The sequence below is a fragment of the Bipolaris maydis genome (genome assembly GCF_028858645.1).
Source record: "Bipolaris maydis strain C4 unplaced genomic scaffold PSV08scaffold_10, whole genome shotgun sequence".
NCBI classification, from domain to species: Eukaryota; Fungi; Ascomycota; class Dothideomycetes; order Pleosporales; family Pleosporaceae; genus Bipolaris; species Bipolaris maydis.
Window position 1 is genome coordinate 73,043 of NW_027093866.1, and position 15,514 is coordinate 88,556.

At 49.6% G+C, this 15,514-nt stretch overlaps 2 protein-coding genes across 2 annotated transcripts; one reads left to right on the forward strand and one right to left on the reverse strand.

Annotated features, from left to right (window-relative positions):
- Nucleotides 1-5,244: 5,244 nt before the first annotated feature.
- PSV08DRAFT_372329 (uncharacterized protein) lies at nucleotides 5,245-7,006 on the forward strand (the record flags this gene model as incomplete). Its single annotated transcript, XM_066093220.1, has 5 exons — nucleotides 5,245-5,355; nucleotides 5,407-5,772; nucleotides 5,823-5,931; nucleotides 5,982-6,357; nucleotides 6,412-7,006. The coding sequence occupies 5 exons, from the start codon at nucleotides 5,245-5,247 to the stop codon at nucleotides 7,004-7,006; spliced, it is 1,557 nt and encodes a 518-aa protein (XP_065948755.1).
- Nucleotides 7,007-8,359: 1,353 nt separating this feature from the next.
- On the reverse strand, nucleotides 8,360-14,624 carry PSV08DRAFT_205416 (glycoside hydrolase family 18 protein). The gene is made up of 7 exons (XM_066092051.1): nucleotides 14,448-14,624; nucleotides 14,073-14,366; nucleotides 13,790-13,939; nucleotides 13,572-13,722; nucleotides 12,999-13,516; nucleotides 10,499-12,944; nucleotides 8,360-10,413 (listed from the first exon to the last, which is right to left on the reverse strand). Exons 1-7 carry the CDS (start codon nucleotides 14,594-14,596, stop codon nucleotides 8,527-8,529), a joined length of 5,595 nt encoding a protein of 1,864 aa, XP_065948756.1. The 5' UTR covers nucleotides 14,597-14,624; the 3' UTR covers nucleotides 8,360-8,526.
- Between the last annotated feature and the right edge of the window lie 890 nt (nucleotides 14,625-15,514).

Sequence of the window (15,514 nt, forward strand, 5' to 3'; positions counted from 1 at the left end):
TTCTGTAAATAATGTGAAAATTTGAATTGTTTCTCTGATATATTAGTGGTTGTACTTGAGGGTCAACACGTTATAAATTGTGAAGGGTTCGATTTGTGAGAGGCGGTGGAGCCTTATTGTGACGTAGCACTGAGTATAAGATGCAACATAAAGAGTGTTTTTCTGAGAGAAATCAGCATCTTTGAAAGTAGCACTAGACAAGACCACTAAGACGAAGTCTCATGCATATATGGATACAACAGACAAAATACAAGCTTTTCTCTCTTCTTCCAAACTTCACCTAATATAAGATGCCGACGCGGAACTGCCCTCATCCCCCTTTGTTAACAGTGTAACGCGGTTAAGCCTTCATGGAACGCGTCTCTGTGCTGCACAAAAACAGTGAAGCGCTGGAGTGCCCCCTTAGAACGCGTTTTGGGCGCGGACGCGACTCGAAACTACGTTATGCAGCCATATTAGCCCCATCACGAAGACTCTATCGTCTATGTGTTTACATGTTAGATGCTCTCATCTCTTATATTTGCCTGTTGCTGCAATGGATGCTCTATAGAGATTCCGCACGCAGGCAACGTTTTCAACCTCATCTTTCCCACCGGAAGAAGCTAGGCAATGGGTTTTTTCTATCCAAGAATCCGTTGCCGCGGTAGTATGCAAGACGTCCATTGCTTGGTATACTTGTCAACAGCTGACGCTTGCATCGAATAGCAGAAACCTCCAACAACAGACTTTCTCGTATTTGATGCAAGCGAAAAGATGATCATCTGTACAGTCTGTTCTACTGCAGTCCGACTGAACCACAAAGTTCGGCACGCGACTGTTGCACGTTTCGTCGGTGTGCTGGTCGCATAAGTTTTTGAGGATCTAGTGCCACGGGAAGTTAGACCTAAGCCGCTCTATAGATATTAGGGTCTGCCGAGACAGAAATGGTGGTCCAGCTTTGAAAGATAATATGGGACTCTACGATCCCATTCACCTATGTTGGGACTTTAGGTCTCATCTAAAACCTCAAACCAATGGCTTTTGAGCCCCTCCACGCAATACGATAGCTAGTTTTCTCATCTCTTAAATCCATGTTAATGTTCCCATAGCGATAGCGCTGAGGACGCGAGATTCTTGGACTGTAAAACCAATCTCAGAAATTGTGATCCTCTTTCCCACCACACTGCACGGATCAAGTGAACTCGACTCCTGCGACGAGAAATTAGTCTTGAAAACTGCTAAGATGGTTTGACCTTTGTTTGCTACAAGAACCAATCTTTCTTCTCCAATAGGCACTGTGACCAGCTACAATTTTCCATGGGCGTCCTCCAAAGCACGAAGAAGTTGGTGGAACCTGCCCCGGTAACCTAACAATCTGGCTTACAACGCCATAAGACCTAGCCATATCCTCTAGCTCTTGTTTTGTTCTTCTTGAAGAATGTGAGGCTGTGATTATCTCCAGTCCTTCCTGTTGCAGTGCCGCTATAACATGAGTGGACAGCGGCCTAGCTGCTCATAATGAGCCTCATCTTATAAATGGGAATAGATGAGACGTGATCAAACTTCAAGCTAGACAAGAGTCAATCAAGTATCAAATACTTAGTTAAGCTTCCTTAGGAACTTTGAAACCCAGGTTGCTATCAGTGCAAATTAGTGTTAGCCTAATGTGTAGAGCTGTACCGATACGGTCCTTTGGCAGCCACTTCGGCATTTCCAAGGCGGAGAATCGATACATAGCTTTATTAAATCTTCTCCCTCGATTCCTGGTAGACAGACACACGTAGCAGAGGCTGGCATCCTATGGCAACTGTAAAGAGGGCGGAACAAGTGAAGATGGCTATTATGACCATGGAAGAGCCTTGTTTTCTCGAAATACTCGCTCGTATACTGTAAAGCGTCAAGTACCATAGGAATATACCATAATTGCTGCACTGTCGATCACAACTCTCAGATTGCTGAACTTTTCAGCAGAAATGTAGCTCAAGCATTGCTTAAGCGATGGGACATGCGTCTCCAGAGTAAGGGCAAAACGATCTTTGGGACTGCGAACCTGTAACACTGAAGAACCGCGGGGTTGGCACGGTCGAATGCTGGCCTCCTAACTTGCTGAATAGACACTACTGCAGGTAACATTGGCTTCTGTTACGATCGCAAGATACCTCTTCAGGCGCTTGGATTAGTTGGGAGCTAACTCAAATCATGGAGTCCCGGGCGACTAAAACCTCCAAGTCCTGGACTTTATCGAGACTGCTGGACTTCGTTGCATCAGAAAAACCAACCAAATTAACGGTGGATACGCTACTAGCGGCTATGTACGTGTCGAAGGAATAGAAGCACTTATCACAACAGTCAGTGTAGGTGAGCTATAGGGTATAAGGTACGAAATGATTATTTTACAGGCATCACGATGAAAATGAAGAACATGTCAATTCTATTTCTTCTTTTGGCCAATCTTCAACAACCTCCTGCAGCTGGCTTAGAAAAGGTGGATGCCATCCAATTGATTTGAAACTCAGTGCATCTTTAGCTAGCTTCTGTGACATCTGCTGTTAGCGGAAGCGCTTTGTCGGCTTCGCAGAAGAAGTACATGGATGGGATCTCATGCCGCGGCTTATCAATAACCTTTTCGACAAAAACGCGCACCAATTGGTGCTTAAGCCTCGAAATGGCGCTATTCTATGTCTCATTCTCTAAATCGTGGTAGAAGACTATCTCGCACGTAGCGGCGTAACAGTAGTCACCCTAGACCTGCTTTTTAGTCCTGCTATATAGGAGTCAAGGGTACTTATCTAGCGCACATGCGTACATCAAATTGTGTTCAAAGTAAGGATTAACCGCCGACCATAGCCTTGACGGTTGCTTCCTTTAGAGCCACGAAAGCAGTAAGGTAAACCGAGATGATGATTCCGCTTTTTCTACCCACTGTCTATCGCTGCTTGTAGCTCAAACCCTCGAGGTCATTTTTTTCCGAACAAACCACCGTAAGAGCGCACGACCAGGACGACATTTCCATCTAGCATCAGAATTGCATGTTTGCCTACGCTGCCTCCACTTGTGCTCATCGCATGGTCCCATTTTAGCAGCATATAAAATCGGTCCGACAAAGGATCGGCCAAGGAAAGGCGGCCGAATAAGACGGGGCTCGTAAATATTGACGGCATAGGGAGCAAACGCAACAAAGACTTTGGGCGTCTCAAAGACGACTACGAGGTTTACTCCGATCTTGTTACAAAATCTACGCATGAAGTCGTGATGACGCGTTGTCAAGTAGTGACGGGAGCCCTCTAGCTGGTTCAATACTACGCTTTGATTAAACATATACAAGCTTAGAATCTAAAGCATGATACTGCTAGATATAGGTAATGTGTAAGTGATGTTGTGGCCAGAAGTATTGGGTCCTGCGCTGGTGTTGCGATCGCCAAAGTGCTTGACAATGCGTGTGACGAAGCGTTAGCCAGCATATGGAGTGTGGCTTTTATGCTGTGGTTACATACTTATTCCCAAGCAATTTTTCATGTATCTGTAGCTGCATATTACAATCGGTCCCGGAAAGGTTTTTGTGCACGAAGAGATGTGACCTGATTGGCACGAAGAAGCTTTGCGCTAATTGGCCGCCCCAAGACGATAGAAATCTCCGTATTCGGACAGCGTCTGATCACGCTAGAATCTCCGCCAATCAAGCCAGTCAGAAAACCAGCCCAACAACGAGCCGAAAAAACAGGCTCAAAAAACAGTCAAAGACGAGCCAAAGAACCAGATCTCCAAAGGAATCGCAGGGAGCAATGAGCGCGCCCTACAGGCACGCCTTACATGATATATGTACTTAGTAAAGGGTAACTCTGACAGCCTGGCTAGCAGTGCTAAAGGAGTGGTGCGCTTAAGTAATAGATAGAAAGAGTAAATGGAGCCTAATCGGGAATTAACATGCCGACTTTTATACCCGTGACGGAATTCTGCACCCGTTGACTCATTCACGGAAGAAGCTTCTACTGCATGGCTTGAGCAGGTTGACAGTAGCTTGTCACAGAATAGCGACTATATGTAGATCCAACATGTTCTAAAAGCACGCTGAATGTCATATTCCTTCAATGCGAATACTAAAGACGCCGTTCGAGGACGATAAGTCAAAGAAAATGCCTTACTGGTCTGATACCTGCAGAGACCGAAAAAACTCTGGCATAAACTCTCTGCGTGCGCAAAAGTCCAGCTATGCTCTTAAGCATCGTATTCAAATCGAAGACTCAGTGCTGGAAGGAAAAACGGATAAAGAGCAGGTATGTATGACCTAAATTTATGAGGCCCAGGCCGAAGAAGCTAATTTCGCAAACATGCCTCGTGACGAGGTACGTCTCTCGACCTCAGGGTTGACTTGAACAACTATGTACAAGGATGTTGTCCACTGGGAACCTCATGACGCAATGAAAGGCATTTTTTCTCAGGAACATCAAACACATATAAATTATTTGACTTAGACAGCATGGTCGACCGCCCTGAAGGGGGTGGCAGTTTAATAGAGCCGGTGTTTTGAAAACGAGAATGCACTAGGCTGGTATACATCCGATTGACCCGAGGAGGCTTTTTAAGGTTTGGGAATGGGCCCAGGGGCGTGTGTCATGTTGATCATGGCACTAGTGGCGCAATAGGCGAATTTACATAGTAACAACGGAAGTCTGCGCCCGAAGAGACGCGGTTCACTTACCTCAGTCGGCGCTGCAGCAATTTTTTTTTGCTCAGAAAGTGCCACGGAAATATTCGGGTCCACAATTGCAGAACCATTGTGGTGATTACGAGGCTGGTTGCTGCTTTAACATCCTTTCCTTTTCGCACTCCTAGTATGCAGATCGGATCATACCGGTAACAAGATCTACAACATCCCTGTACCCCACATGTCTTCATCGGCGAACAATCTTATCGACAATCCTGCTCAATGTCTGCCCAATCGGAGTTTTCGATCATGAAGCTATCAATGGTAGCGGGGCCAGGACTGGCTGCCTGTCGGAGGTTCAACGCGTGCATGGAACTCTTCAAGTCAGGATGATGCTTGGACGATCCCCTGCCTGTGCGATAAGTCGGCCAAATTTTGGCATGGCATGTGTCAGTGTCACAGGTACCACTGGTAGTTGTCAAGGACGACTAGAATGTGGTCGTTCCTAGTCGAAGCAATAGCGCTGGAAGCCTCATGTCAATGAGCCACTGTCCGCGGACACAACAAATACCTTTTGCTGCCGGCTTCAGGTTCCCAAGTCACCTTCTTTATGTTTTGTAATGGTTTGGCACCGTGTAATTGCAATTGCGCTGTGCTCCAGTGCTTTCACCTTGTCGGCTGCAGCACCAGACAGCACTGCGGACGCATTAGCCAGGATACCACCATGCGGAGTATGGTCTCTATCGAAGACGTATGTATATGAATTTAGCTGAGCAGTGTAGCTTGAATGTATCGCGGAGAAGTTGCCTCTCATCGGTTGCGGTCTTCTCGACCTTGAGTGCCAATGCAACTCCAAAAACTCGACCGCAATCCTGCAACCGTGCTTGCTGGACAGATGCACGTTTGACCAGACGTTTGGTAGATCTATGGTAGCATCAATTTTAAACATCACTGACATTTATACAGAAATCCTTCAAGCACAAGCCGATCTCTGCAATCGGCCACACGATTCGTACACACGGCTCATGATGGTCACAGCATATGTAACAGGCATAATACCTGTCGTCGCTGTTGCTATGCGCTTTGCATCGCGATGGGTTGGTGGTAATCATTTCTGGTGGGACGATTGGGTCCATCTTGCATCAGCTGTAAGTCCACAAGGAGTGGCCGCTTTCTTCCATACTGACGACGCCTGGAGATTTTGTGCATTCCGCTCATGGTCTGCTTCATACTCAACGTTGATGCAGGTGTCGGCAAGCATCTTTGGGACTTGACGTATCAGCGTGTGTACGACATTGGGCTGTGGAGTACGAATCCCAACACATATAACCTGCATATCGTACTGACAGCCGTACAGCCTACATAATCACCATCCTCTGGGCAGTGGAGATGTTACTACTCAAATACAGCATATTATGCTTGTACCTCCGCATCTTCCCGAATGTATGGTTGAAGCGCGCTGTCTTTGCCTTCATGGCTTTTACAGCTTGCTTCACACTTCCCCTCATCTTCACAGCGGCTATCCGGTGCAATCCGGTCCGTGCCCAGTGGGATCTCGAAGCTGCAAAGACAGCAAAGTGTCTCGACTGGCTCATCATACTGAAGCTTTCAGTTGTCTACGAGATCATTGCAGAGGTCGTCCTGTTCGCCCTTCCCGTTCCGATCGTACTCAAGCTGCAAATGGCGGCATCAAAGAAGATCGAGCTCCTCATGTTCTTTGGTGTCGGTTTGCTGTAAGGCGTTCATAACTCATTGTATACTTATGCAACACGTACTGACTTGCTTAGTCTCATCGGTGTCGCAATCGCACGTGTGCCCTTCTTGAAGGGTGTTGTGGATCAAAGCGACCAGACCTACACCATCGTCGCTTCGTCCATGAGTACCTTTATCGCTAGCAGCCTCGGCCACTTTTGTGCTGCCGTCCCCACAGTACAGGCGTTAATAAGATTCATGATAAATGGCTTCAAGAACAAGACTCAGGCACCCTCAAGCTATGGCCAGAGTGGTCCGTCATACGAATCAAGCAAGAAGAAGAGCTACAGGTCGTTGGAAGACAAGAAGAGTACAGGCTCAAGCTATTCGGGCGCCACATTCAAGGTATCGAAGCAACGAAGCAAAGACGGCGGCAAGGACCCCTACAGACTCTCAACACAGAACTTCACGAGGTTCGATTGTGATGGCGATAATGTAGGTGAAGATCGCTCCATGGAGCTGCAACCAGTGGACACCTTCGTCACCAAGCACAACTCCGGTCAGGCGGGAGAGTCGCGGGATCATAACAGCCGAGAACAACCCGTCACCGTTGTGGTGTCCAGTTCTGTTCTTGAGGATTCAGCGTCCGACAAAGCTATACTTGACAGGGAGTACGTAAAGAGTACGTGATATGGGATTAATGAAACAAATTTATTACACAGTTCTTGAAAGGCAGACGGGACGCGAGTGTAAGACACGATCTGAAATGCCTTCTTTGGTCATCGTATTTCGTCAGATTATCAACATTACGCTGTCTTCCTGGAATCCGCAGTCAGGACATCGAGTCGCCGACTCAAGAGGCAGCATGACCCGAAAGTCTAGTCGACTCATCCAGGAATCAACCAGAGTCCAAACGTATATCGCACATTGCAAGCTAGCACTCGCACCGGGTTGGTCGATCCTCCAAAACACGACTGTGATATCCCGACAGCACTCGGCCCAACCCCGTTTCGCATATCCAAACAACTTTCTTTGGGCATCACTTTGCAATACAGAACTGATATAGCGCATTCAACCCCATCTTTTATACTCCTTGACAGCACACGTGGTATTCCAACGGTCCGATCATTGAGCGAATACGAGTAACACTAGTACGTAGTTCGTATACTACGTGACCCCATTTTCAACGTGATCGCCCAAGCACGCGCAGGATCGTCACTAGTCAGTAGCATCTGGCACTGCGTGCTTTTAATCATATCCTTTGTGTCGAGAGAAGTCATGCACCATCGGAGATCAAAACACTTACACTCGCATATGAAGAGCGATCCAGACATGTGTCTAAATTTCCGTGGTTGCGAAATCTCTTCGATGAGCCAGCCCTGTGCGCGCGCATGTCGCATGCCGAGCTTTGCAACCTCGGCCAAACTTTAAATACGACCACCTACACACGGGGCAGACTGCAGGGGAACAAGCTAGAACGACGCTCGCGTGGCACCCATCATGCCAGAGTTGCATGGGGTAAAGCTAAAAGAGCGACATGAAGAATGCACATCCCATGCGTCGCAGGTGAACTAAGCGTTCATGGTGTGCAGTACTAGTCTAGTCCTTCCCCCAACCCCCGGATTTTCGCCAGTGCGACGGTGACAGGGTGTCAGCCCTAAATGGGGCTCCCAGGGCTAAGTAGCTGACACTTTTGGACTTGCGCTTTGGTTTGTTGGAGGCTTTGATGCATCAGCGTACTTTTTGATTGAGGCGTCGATGTAACCAGGGATTACTACGCATATACAAAGGTGCCCGCAACGTCGGGGTTGATGAACATATGTCTTTGGTGGCTGTGGGGGATTATACTAGAACTTTGATGTAAAGCGGAAGGTTCTAAACCTCGAGACGACGACGTTCGAAGCGACTGTAACTAAAATGTAGTCTTCCTCGCAATCAATGCCAATCTACATTGAACTTTTTACAAGTCTATACTATCAACGTTACCAATCTTCGATTTTAGAGGCATATATTTAGCCGCTAGTAGTACACGTATACTTGATGTTTTTGATTCGATCGAATGTACAAATCTCAACTTCGCTCATAATACATATTTACATTACGAAAAATTGAATAATACAAATAGGAGATATCAGGAATTGATTAAATCCTACAATCATGACGATGATAGCAATAATAAAGACAAACTGCGCTGCTACAATTCATCGCTATCACAGCGGGTTGTTCCATGCTGGCAGGCTGTTCCATTTTGTTTTGAAGTCTTCGATCGCCTTTATAAAATCGCGATGTTCTTTATTCTCCTTCAACTTCGCGGCTGATTGGTTCGGAAGGTCCTTCCACTTGTCTTTTTCTGCTTGTGTGGTCCATGCATCTACCATCGTTTGAAGGTGCTTAGTGATAAGACTGTTGGTCTGCGTCATCATTTTGGTGTATTGACCTCTCATGTAAGTGAGCCATTCGGACTTGAGATTCTGCTTCGACCATTGTGCGTATCCAGGGCGTCGGTTGGCGGGTAGCAGTGTCGTGTCGAGAGCATCGAGTATCTTTCCTATCCGATCCGTCTGGGTCTTCATTGTTTTCTGGATAGTCGAGTGGCTCTGGTACAAGCGAGAGCCCATTGTGCTGCGCATCTTCTGAAGAATCACCCTGGCCTCTGCGTATTTTGGAATATCGTTGGCCCAAGTGCCATAGTTCCACGGGTTGTTGCCTGCCCACGCACTAGTCTTAGAAGGCGTGTTGATGGCAGACTCGAGAGCGATGAACTCTTCCTTCTTGTATGTCCTTGTCGGATATTGCGCTGCAATGTGCATGATGGGGTTCCAAGCCTTGCCTACGCCGCCGGTCGTGTCCTCGTTGGGCCATACAAAAGGAGGCACATCCCACAGCTCATTGACATAGTCACAGAAGGAAACGGTGGCTCCTTGGGCCGCACCTGGCTTCGGGTCAGGCTGCTTAGACTTCTTTTTGTCGAGATACTTGAAGAAAAGGTCGATCATCTGGGCCTCGAGGACATGCTCCGTGTGATACTGGACGCCTGCAGCGCGTGCCTGCAAGGGGTCACCAAAGTTAAAGTTGCTGCAGTCCTCAGGATCGACCCAGCCCCAATCAAAGCCATTCAGCTGGCCGCCTGGGGGGAAGTCGCCTGAGATATCGCATGCCCGATCACAAGCCTGGACAAGTTTTTCCTTGGCTCTCTTGTCAAACATGTGCAGTGCCTCGCTTCCTGCGTGGTGACCATGGTCATGGCTTCGCTCCTGATGAGCATGGAAATGTGCAGCAATGGCGTTTTCATCAATGGTAGACGTGGGTGCCAGAACTTCCCTCTTGTGCTTGGCGTCTGTCCAGATGCCACCTTCGTTGCTCTCTGCTAGGCCAGCGTATGCTTCCTTGCACGTGATGCCTTTTTCACCGTCTTTAGAAGGGCAGAAATATTCGCCGGCATTGAGAGTAAGGGCTGGACCGTATACACCACCTCTCTTGACCAGGGACGACATATACCCGCCAGAGATGTGCCTCGTGAGCAGAGTGGTGCCAGAGCTGTGAATAGACTCCGCATCGGGCTCGGCAGCTCCCAACCTCGATATGTTCCTGTTCACGTCGTTCTCTTCAGAGCTGCCTTCTATGAGAAGGTGGCTGCAATCTTGAATACTTCTTTTGGAAGGTATTGGGCCCAGGTTGGGACAAGTGCCGCCTTTGATGATGGTCTTCTCCCACGGATCCGTCAGGTTGACCTCACCACCAGCCCAGCCAAATGTTTTGGGCGCCGTTGCTCTCGCAAACAAGCGAGCGCCGATATCGAGACCGTAGGTAAAGGGGCACGTTGCCGTTGTTGAGACACCTGCTGCGAACTTGGTCTTTAGGCTGACCTCGCCCACGACTGCAGCGGCTGCCGGGTCAACCTTCCACTTGGGATCAAAGCGAACGCCAAACTCGGCAGCGGCCGATAGCTTGAAGGAGACATCTCCAGAAGCAGTGACCCCTGCGTAGAATTCGGGTTTTTTGATTCCGGAGAAGTCACCCGTCCGATCCAGGCTTGGCTTGCTGTTGTCGATGAGCTCGGGCTTGTAGGAATTGGTGTCAGGCATGACTTGGCGCACCTAGGAAGAGGTATGAGTGGTTAGCAATGTTCTTCCTTGTATTGGGGGTCTGAATGAACAAGAGGCAAAAGGTTTTGCTACTCACTTCCCACTTTGCAATCTCCAGCTTGGTCTCAATCAAGCCAGCCATGCCGAGCGAGGCATCAATGCTGCCCTCGACCGTGAGCTGAGGACCGATTGTGCCGATTCCAGGAATCTTAAACGAGGCACCGGGGAATGGTAAGTTGAGAATGACTTCTTTCTGCTCGTACGTCACACGAGCGAGGGCCTCAAGGGTGACAACACCGGTGACCCTGCCCTTGTTGTAGAAGGTCAGGTAGCTCTGCTCGAGATTAAGGGGCAAGGTGAGACTCTCGACAATAAGGGTGAAGCCGAAGCTGGACTCGACCTCGATGTCAAGGACGGCCTGGCCAAGCAGATGGCCATCGTAGTTGACACCATCTACCGTTCCGGGGCAGTTCCACGACTCGTCAAACAGCTTTGCCGTGACGCTGTCGTCGTACTTGTGCGTGAATTCACGCTTGATCTCGGGCACGACGAGGGCAGCCAGCCAGTCGAGGATGCTCTTGCCGAACCAGCGCTCTTGCAGGTCGCGAGGGGCAATCTTGTCGAAGTGAAAATCATCGCGGAATTCCTCCTCGAGCCAGCGCACTGGGTTTCCGCCGACGTCTTCCAGTGTGCGCTTGGCCAGTCTCTTGCGGCCGTGGACGTCTCGCTTGCGGGTGGCAGATCCGGCGACGATGTTTTTCCAGTAGTCGTCCTGATTGCTGTAGTCGATACGCATCTGCGTGTTGCCCATGTCACGCGGCACTCGGTGGAAGTCATAGTCAAACGTCAGTTCGTAGACGACAGGCTCGAGGCTGGCGAGGTGGGACAGGTGACGGGGCAGCAGTTTGACATGGTCGCTGGTACTGCCCGGGGCCGGCGTCATGCTCTTTGCGACTGCATACTTGCCTGGTCCACAGCCCTTGGGCATCTGGAGAATGGTGCCCGGGACACCATGGCCGAGGCCAATCTTGTGGCAGTTGCTGTCTGGCGTGTGGTCGTTGCAGACCATGCGTACCGTGTGCTCGCCCTCGGAGATGGAGTCGTTGCAGTCAAAGACGTCCCAGTTGGAGCCGTCGCGTTTGTCGAGCGAGATCTGGAGCGCCTCGGGCGAGACGAGCACGACGAACTGGAAGGCCGCATCATTGGGGTTGTCGTCGCCGCCGTCTGACGTCTTGTCCGTCTTGAAGATGAAGTCAGTGTCGGAGCCGCCCTCTGGTGGGTGCTCAAACAAGTTCTTGAGGTCAACGGGCAGGAAGAGGGGCTCGCCATCCGACTCGCAGCAAAAGGTACGGACACGGTCAGCGTGAATACCGCAAGTGTCGCTGCCGCCAAAGTACGAGTCGGTGATCTGAACCGTCTTCATGTCCGGACAGTGGCCGTCGAAGCAGTTGCCGGGCTTCCCGTACCACGCGCAGTTCTTCCATTTGGACACCTCCTTTTCCGGGCAGCAGTAGAGCTTCTTAGTGTCGATATCCAGCTCCTCGAGAACCTCGACCAGCAGCAGCCCCGTAAGAGCTGCCAGCGGGTACGCACGTCCAACAATGCGCAAGATGATCTTGGCCACATCGTCGAGGATATCCAGAACGGTGCCGGAGAAGGTCAGAGGCAGTTCACCACTGTGGCACTTTTCGCCCACCCCTCGCCACTTGCACACGTTCTTCTCTCCCAGCGAGCTCTCGCAACAGTGCGCCATCTGGCCATCCCAGCAGTCGTGGCCGCCGCCGTACTTGCTCATGTGCGTCATGACCTCGTCGTCTTTGCAGTAGCCGTTGCACCATCTCGTCGCACCTCCACGCCATGTGCACGACTTGGGGTCAGGCGCTCCCGACAGGGGACAGCAGAGAGCGCTCTTCTGGTTCTTGCCGCATTTTTGGTCAGTAATCTTGATCTCGCCCGACGGGCAGTCTTGAACACCACATTTCGTAATGTAGCACTTGTCGTTGGTACCCGTCCAGTTCTCGTCTCCTTTATCGATCGACTTGAAATCACCCAAGGGCTTGGGGTCCAGGACTGAAGCGAGCGCAGTCATTTCGGCATCGTCCTGGTCAATGGCCCAGATCAGGTAGCCCCCAAGGCCGAGCTTGGCCGCCATGTCCTTCTTCTGCTTAAATGTTTCCTTGTCATCAAACGACACCCACTGGTCAGTATTCCACGTAATGTACTTAACACCTGCCTGCTTGTCATGAATCGGCTTGATCTTTTTGTTCTTGATAATCTCTTGGATCTCGCGGTAGCTCAGGATGCCAGACTCGCCACTGCATGCTCCCTTGGTCGCGCCTCCCTTGAAGAGACAGCCGGGTTTATTGCACGATGGATCCGCCAGCTGGAACGCGCGGCCATAGAAACCAAGGCCCATGTTTAACTTGTTAGCTGGCACATCATTTCTCCAGAACAGATCAAACGCCAAGCTCATCTCCGTCAGGTTGGTGTGGCCGTAGATATGAGAACCAATCGGGTTCTCACGATCCCAGACACCGTGAAGACTGTTCATGTCATTAGTTGCAGTGCAAAAAAGAAGGAAAAAACCCATCACTCACTCATATGACATGACATTGACAAAGTCGGTATATTGAACCGACTTAAGATCAAAGTGGCGCAGATACCAGAAGCTCGTCGGAGCTGTGTATGACACAATATACTTGACGGGCTGCTTTTTGTTCTCCTCCTGGAGCTCCTTTAGGAATTGGGTGAAGTTCACGCCGTCCTCGGGGACACCACCGCGATCGTCCGCACCGGGATACTCCCAGTCAAAATCGACACCATCGAAGGCGTACATGCGGAGGAACGACATGAGGTTGCCGATAAATTTGGAGCGGTTCGCCTTTGTACTAACCATGTTGCTAAACACCTTTTGTAGAGGGCCCGGGTCATTATGCGTCCACCCACCAATTGCAATGATCATCTTGAGGGCTGGGTTCTTCTTCTTGAGGTTGGTGAAGTCTGTAAACAGCCTATCGGGCAGATTATCCATGCCGACGATCTGGAAGTCCGGCTGGATAAAAGCAAAAGAGAAATACAGATGGGTGAGTGAGTTGACGGGGATATCGTCCAAGCCCTGTATCTCGCGGTCAGTCGGACATACATGAGGTTGGGGACTATGGTGTAATTACCATGTCCTGACATTTGGAGTCATGTCTCCATGCCTCATAATATCCAATTACACGATTGAGCTGGTCGGAAGCCTTGTTTTTGGGACCTGGCTGATCGCAGTTGGACTGGCACCCGCCAGTAGCTCCATGGTCCTCCTTGTCACAAAAGTCCCTATTTTGCTCCATTGTCAATAATGTTCCGCATCACCAACGTCTTCATGACTTGGAATGCTACGTACTTTGTCATTCCACAGAAACCCCACTTGCCACAGCAGACGTTCAGAGGACACTTTTGGCCCGGTATTGCTGCATTTTTGCCGCATTCTGCCTTGGCATCGCAGTTGGACCAGCATACCTCATTGGGAGATATTCCAGATGTACCACAGGCTCTGCATAGAAAAAAGAAGATATTAGTCATATTCCAGAGAATCCCGACACAAATAACGAAAACAACAGGAAGAGCAAGGAAAAACCATTGCTCAACAAGCCGACCGACTGGAAAGAGGGGGAGTGGGGACATACTTCTCGCCGTAGTTACACTGACCAGTTGCCTTAGGACAACAAGCTTTGTTTTTGCAAGGGCGGTCGGGGCCGCAGGTATAGTCATCGCCACCAACTACCTGTCGTCCAAACAGGGAAGAGAGCTCGGTGCGTCCTATCAGAGACACGCCAGTCTCAAGTGAGGCCGGGACTAGTTCGCGCTCCTCGTCTTCAATGATACCATTGTTGTCACGAGCAACGACAAGACCGGAGTTGTCAGCACTGCAGACTGGCAGCTCGTGGTCACGACGGTTCTTGGCCGAGTAGTCAATGGGTCTAGAATTTTGGGATGGCAAGTCAGCATAATGGACTCTACTGACCCAAGCTCTATGACATAGCTGAGGAAAGTTTACTTACGAGATAACGGCGCGACAGGCGCCAGGGATTTCGGGTACCTTAACAGCGCCCGCACTACCAGGCCTTGCTGTAATGACTGCTCCAAGAGACGGGGTAATGAGAGTAGATAGAAGCACACAGCTCCATGGGAATTGGGACCATAATCCCATAGTTGCGTTTAGGGCTGAGCTTTGGGTGACTCTGCCCGCAACAAAAGACAATGATGATCAAAAGAATGTGGTCCCCAGTAAGCGAGTGACGGGGGGTTGGAGAGGTTACAAGGAAATGAAAAGAAGGAGCATTTGCAGAAGCAACAAGCAAAGTCAGCTGCCAGATATCTATAAAGAGAAGTCGGCCGAAGAGAGAGAGTGTGCCGCGGAGTATCGTGTGATAAAAGAGCTTGGCTGGTGTTCTGGAGCAACCAGGCCCCCAACCTCAATCTTGATATTCATACTAAATTTCCTTGCCGTGCATGTACCAAAGGCCATACTGAAGCTTAGGCGGCGAGGCCTCGACTCTACTGTACTCTGCTGCTTGGCAAGGCCGAAAAGTATCGTATGTCAACATAAAAAAGGTGATCTTCCTATTTTGCCATTCATCCGCTCGGAGGAAACTGCCAAGCATTGCCTTTCTAGGAGAAAGCTGAATGTTCATCTGATATGGTGCTTACTGATGAGGGTTAGATATAGTACCGAAAAGCGGGCCGCTTCATTACCCCTGCATGAACCCTGCATAAACCCAAAGCACACAAGCAATAGAAAGCCTTGCCTCGGCATTTACCACCGTCCCGTACCGACCGTGACAGGCCAGCGGTTCGCCTTACTACGCTAGACTTGAAAAGTGGAGATTGAGCTGTCCAAAGTGACTGCGTAGTTGCACGCCTTACACAGAAGCGAGATAACCCATCACATGTTCGTAGCATCCAGAAATCAAATTTGCATCTAATTTCGCCCCATCACTAAGAAATTCTCCCATTTGGGCAGGTAGTCGTAGATTAAATGGTCTATGTATAGTACTTTGACCGTTCTTCTACCAAAGTACGTGAAAATTTCCTAGAGTGGATCACTCGGGTGACCTGGATTGGCGAT

Coding starts and splice junctions, on each gene's coding strand:
- PSV08DRAFT_205416 (XM_066092051.1), bottom strand. CDS start 14,596: ATGGGATTATGGTCCCAATTCCCATGGAGCTGTGTGCTTCTATCTACT. Junction 13,517..13,571: donor ACTCCAAATGTCAGGACATG/GTAATTACACCA, acceptor CGCGAGATACAG/GGCTTGGACGATATCCCCGT. Junction 12,945..12,998: donor GTCAATGTCATGTCATATGA/GTGAGTGATGGG, acceptor TGACATGAACAG/TCTTCACGGTGTCTGGGATC.